Genomic DNA, 5221 nt, shown 5'->3' on the forward strand with positions numbered 1-5221 from the left:
TTATTATTATTATTATTATTATTAGTGTTGAAAACAGGTGTGCTGCTTAATATTTGTGGAGAAGCAGTAATACTTTTTTTCCTGATGAATAGATAACTGCCTGACGCCAAACTTTTGAATGGTAATGTAGGTTTTAGCAGTGGTCCTTCATTAAATGCTTATTGTTCCACTATCATTAGGTATATTTTCCAGCCTGGGGGTGGATGTGCATTGATGCCACAGATCCAATGAAAGGAAACTGGTTGCGGTATGTGAACTGGGCGCGCTCTTCTCAAGAGCAAAACCTCTTTCCACTGGAGATCAACCGAGCTATTTACTACAAAGTGTTAAGGGTAAGTTAACCTTTAATTAAGATGTGATGAATTGGTTTGATTTTCAACATGTTAGTTATGATTGCAAAGAGCCTGGAGCCTTACTTACAGGGAAATAGTAAGACTAGTAAAGGGGTTTTCAAACGTTTTCATGTGGAGGACCCCCAAAATAATAGGTTTTCTTGCAAGGGACACTTTTCCTAAAAGTACTACTGTTCAAAAGTTTGGGGTCAGTAAGACTTTTTTTTTTATTTTTATTTTTTTTAAAGAACACCATTATTCAGCATACATGCACTAAATTAACAGCAAAAAAAGTGACGGTAACAGCTTTTACATTATTACGAATGTGTTCTGTGAACCTTTGAACTTTCGATTCATCAAAAAAATTGTTTCCACATTAATATTAAACAACACAACTGTTTTCTTATTGATAATAATAAGAAATGATTCTTGAGCATGAAAAATCAGTATATTAGAATCATTTCTGAAGGATCATGTGACTGATGATAACTGAAGGAATGGCTGCTGAAAAATCAGCCTTGACATCACAGGAATAAATGACATTTTAAAATATATTAAAATAGAAAAGTTATTTTAAATTGTAATTGTTTCACAATAATACTGTTTTACTGTATTATTTTATCAAATCAAATAACTGCAGCCTTGGTAAGCATTAGATAATACTTTCAAAAACATTTTAAAAACGTATGAAATGATTAAATAATCAGCTTCTATATTATCAGTGTTATCAGGCGTTTTTTTAAAGTTAGCTAGTATCAACTTAATGGCATAGTTTTTTCTACCACTATTAACGTTAGATGTACTGTATAACGCAAAGAGAACGGTGTTGCGTTTCCTTATTATTTGTGCTCTTCACAGTAATTCAATATTATTTAATATAAGTGAGAACGTTGCAGAACTCCCACTGAGCAAGCAAGGCAGCAGCATGTACATTGCACGGAAGGAAAATGTACTTACAGCCTATAATTTTATGTATGCTAATATAAACTTATATACATTTATTTCTTACTTTTAAAAAGGGGCTCTTGATAGAATAAATCTCATGATTGGATTGTGATTTTTTTTAAATTCACAGCACTCCTCAGGGTCCCAGTTTGAAAACCCCTGCACTAGTATATAAATGCCCTCAAAGATAATAGACTAAATACAACAACATTACTAAAGTTTATGCACATTAAACTTTTATGTTTTCTGCATTTACCAGTACAAATAAAAATTATTTATTTTTATACCCATCTTTTTCTACACTTGTGGTAGTTAACAGACGAACAAACAGTCTTTAACGTCACTTAAAATGCTATAAAATGTTCATTCCCTTCTATGAGCTGATACTGCACCTTAGTTTGTTATGGGGGTCTGTTCCTAAATGCCTGACAGAGCGTCAAGGCCTAGATAGTATTTCATCCTATGGCGTGCCAAAAAGCTCGACTCTGATTGGTCCTTATACTCCCCGTCAGCCAATCGGACCGGACGAAGAACTTCTCGTGTGGTACAATGGGGAAGACAATCCTGAGATAGCTGCTGCATTAGAGGAAGAAAGGATTAGCAACCTGAACAAGAAGAGTTCACCTAGAGCAAAGCGAGGTAAAATGAAAACACCGCCTGTTATTGCTCCAACCTGGCGTTTTTTCTATAGAAATATCTAATTGGGGTCCGAAAACATGTTTGTTACATTTGGGCGCGTTCGCAGTCGCTAGCTGGAACTAGCATGTTAGCCATCTGGCTATTCGTCCATTTCATACGAAGATCATTTAGAAACAGGAATTATGGGATGATGTTCTGTTCTAATCAACTTTGTTAAAAAGAAAAACAGCCCAGGACAGAGCCAGGGTGCGGTGAAATGTAACGCACTCTTCCTCATGTTGATGAAAGGGTCGGTTGCAGACTCGGACCTTATCTCAGTGTCTCAAAATCTAGTGAACTTCTCACCTAGAGAGCATTTTGAGCATCACGGACACGTCCGAGTGTTCGATTTAAAAAGTTTGAACGCGTCTGCGATTCCCATGCATGCCATCTAGATAGCCAGCTCCCTAGGTTTAGAGACACAGCCTATGTCTGACAGAGATGACCTTCCAAACCCTCCTCGCAGAGCATTTTGAATTAGACCTTAATGAGCCATAAAATAAACACAGGGTTTATCCTCTAAAAGCTCTACGCATGAGAGTCTGGTTTGTTTGCTTGTCCATTGCACATTTGTTATTGATTTGTCGCACATCACTGTATTAAGTTTATTTGAATGATACTTATGAGCTTGTACGTAATTCAGTAAAAGTTTTAGGGAAATACATTTGACGTGTATATATTTGAGTTTAAGTGGGTGTATCTGGTCTGGATGGTCTTTATAGACTGATGTAATAATGACTGAAAAGGCTGACCTAAGCTTGCTGTTGAGAAGAGCGTTTGCTGGTCCTTTCATGGAGTAAATGGACATTTGACTTTAACTGTTCAATGACAGTGTCATGACAATGAAGTTTCAAGATGGCTTATGTCCAATTTTTCTTTTAAACATATATTTGTAAAAGTAGTCCTTGAAATATGTGAACATGTTAATGACATTGTAAAGTTTTGTCACTGTCTAAAATCATGAGGGATTGAGATGTTATAAATAAATTATTATATAAAGCTAAAATATTTTACATTTAGGTTACAAAATCAAATAAAAATCATTTTAGACAGTTTGACAGCAAATTTTTAAACGTCTTTAACATGTTAAAACAGTTTAACTAGATATGCACATAAATCCTTTATCTTGTGAAAATGGATGTTGAAATGGATATGTGGGAAGGACTATTTGACAAGTATGGTCAGATGACCAAGTTAGTTGCATGTGTGTTTTATGAATTGGGTTTTGTATAAGATGCTCCCAGATGACCTTGTCACAAGGACAGCAGCTGATAGCTGGTTTATTTTCTTGGCTGAGACAATGTCTTTGAAACTTTGTGTAAATGTGTGTAAAAGTGTATACATGTAATTTGCCAACATTTATACACCAATAAAGGGAAAGTTTATTCTGTTGTTGTTTTCTCACCCTCAAGTCACTCCAAACCTGTATGACTTTCTATCCTCTGTGGAGCACAAAAGGAGATGCTTTAATGAAAGTCAGTGTTCTTCTGAATATCATCTTTGGTGTTCCACAGAAGAAAGTAAGTCATACAGGTTTGGAATGACATTTGAGTGAGTAGATGACAGAATTTTCTTTTTTGGGTAAATTATCCCTTTACATAAATCTACTGCAGTCAACTGCTATTCAGTAACAATTAATTCTCTCTACACTTATCATGCAATAATTCTGATGTAGATTTTAAATGTGTGAAACACAAGCATTTCTTTGCCTGTGTCATGCACAGTACTGTAGTTACTATGTAGTCAGTCTGGTTTTGTGGTGAGCTGCTCGTTTAGAAAAAAAGGCTGTGGCATACTTGTTTTGTTTTGTATCTTGCAGGTGGAGCTCTTTATTCTAGCTAATGTAACAGATGTTCTTCCTTTGTGTTTTACAGTTTTCAGTTTATATTCATTTATTGCTACTTCTATGAAATATCATTGGATTAAATTATTGTAGGTTTTTATGGCTGTGATAGGAAACCTAAACCTAATTGCTTTTTGCTGCCTTTAGTGAGTCTTGAAATTTATTTTAAAACTAAAAATAGATGTTTTTTTTTCTCCCTAAAGCAAGGAGAAAGCTGCCGGAAAAAGCCAGACAGGCTGATTCGGGTGGATTCTGTGAACCGAATAAATCGAGTGCCATCGAACCCTCAATCACAGAGATGCGGGACTCCGAGGAAGGTAGGTTGTGCTCTTCGCCGGCCTCTGGCAGGGATCTGTGTCGTTCACAAGTATGTTTAGCTCAGTCATAATATTTTTGTTACGGTAGGGCTATAACAGTAGGGATGCAGCCATCAATTATTTTGATAATCAGTTAATGTGTCACTTATTTCTGTTTTAATTGGATTAAAAAAAGCCAAATTTCACTTATTATTCTGTGTTTGAATGAAAAACATGTTATTCTACATTAGGGTTGTGACTGTGAGGAAATTTTCCCACCGGTTAATAGATGTGTGTCGACACCGCTAATCGTATCACCGCGGAGGCGTTCCCTCTTTTCCTCGCTTTCCTTGGCTTTTAAATAGCTTGTAAAAGCGGCGTGCGCATTTTACTTTCACTTTGAAATAGCGGCAATTCGGCGTAAAGCAATTGTTCGTTTGAATTTTCCCTCTTTTCCTCCGCTTTTAAATAGCTTAAAAGTGCCGTGTGCATTTTACTTTCACTTTCAAATTAGCGGCAGGTCGGCGTCAATTGCTTGAATGCAACAACAAAATACAACGTCAAACTCACTTTAGCCTATATATAAAACATAGAACTTTTAACAAAACAAATACAAATACACCATGCTATAGGGCAGGCTGTGCCTAATATAAAATAACAAATAACTTGCATAAAGTTTAAATAGGTATACAAAACTGGAAATAGGCTAAGTAAACATGTATAATATAAAACCAAATAAATAAGAAACGTAGAACGTTTATTAGCAAAACGAGTAAGAAAGCTTGGAGGCACGGCATACACCTTGATGTCAAATAAAATAAATAAATGACACAAAGTTGAAATAAAGTAAAAATCAGCAAACTATGTGGAACCAAATAAATAAGAAACGCATGTTTAAAAAAAAACATCCAAAATCACCTTAGATAAACGGCAAAAGTCAACAGGCTTTTCAAAATCCAAAATATTGCCAAACAGGCGCTTTTGCATCTCGTTTCGAAACTAAATCATCCGCGATCGTCTTGTCTGTCTCACCCCACTCATCTTGTCAGTCAGCTCGACTCACTCTCCTCACTGGAGAAATGAAATCTGATCTGTGATGCGACTGTCGTTCGGCACGCTGCATTGAG

The 5221-nt window shown here is 35.8% G+C and overlaps 1 protein-coding gene across 2 annotated transcripts in view; it reads left to right on the forward strand.

Moving 5' to 3' along the window:
• Positions 1–5221, forward strand: part of LOC107691354 (PR domain zinc finger protein 2-like) — a 20769-nt gene that overhangs the window by 7986 nt on the left and 7562 nt on the right. For both annotated transcript variants that reach the window (XM_016489920.1, XM_016489919.1), the window contains exons 4-6: positions 180–332; positions 1790–1916; positions 4002–4115. In XM_016489920.1, the coding sequence (XP_016345406.1) occupies positions 180–332; positions 1790–1916; positions 4002–4115 (394 nt within the window). The remainder of the gene's footprint in view (positions 1–179; positions 333–1789; positions 1917–4001; positions 4116–5221) is intronic.

Source organism: Sinocyclocheilus anshuiensis, unplaced genomic scaffold (genome assembly GCF_001515605.1).
Source record: "Sinocyclocheilus anshuiensis isolate Anshui unplaced genomic scaffold, SAMN03320099.WGS_v1.1 scaffold1154, whole genome shotgun sequence".
Classification (NCBI taxonomy): Eukaryota; Metazoa; Chordata; class Actinopteri; order Cypriniformes; family Cyprinidae; genus Sinocyclocheilus; species Sinocyclocheilus anshuiensis.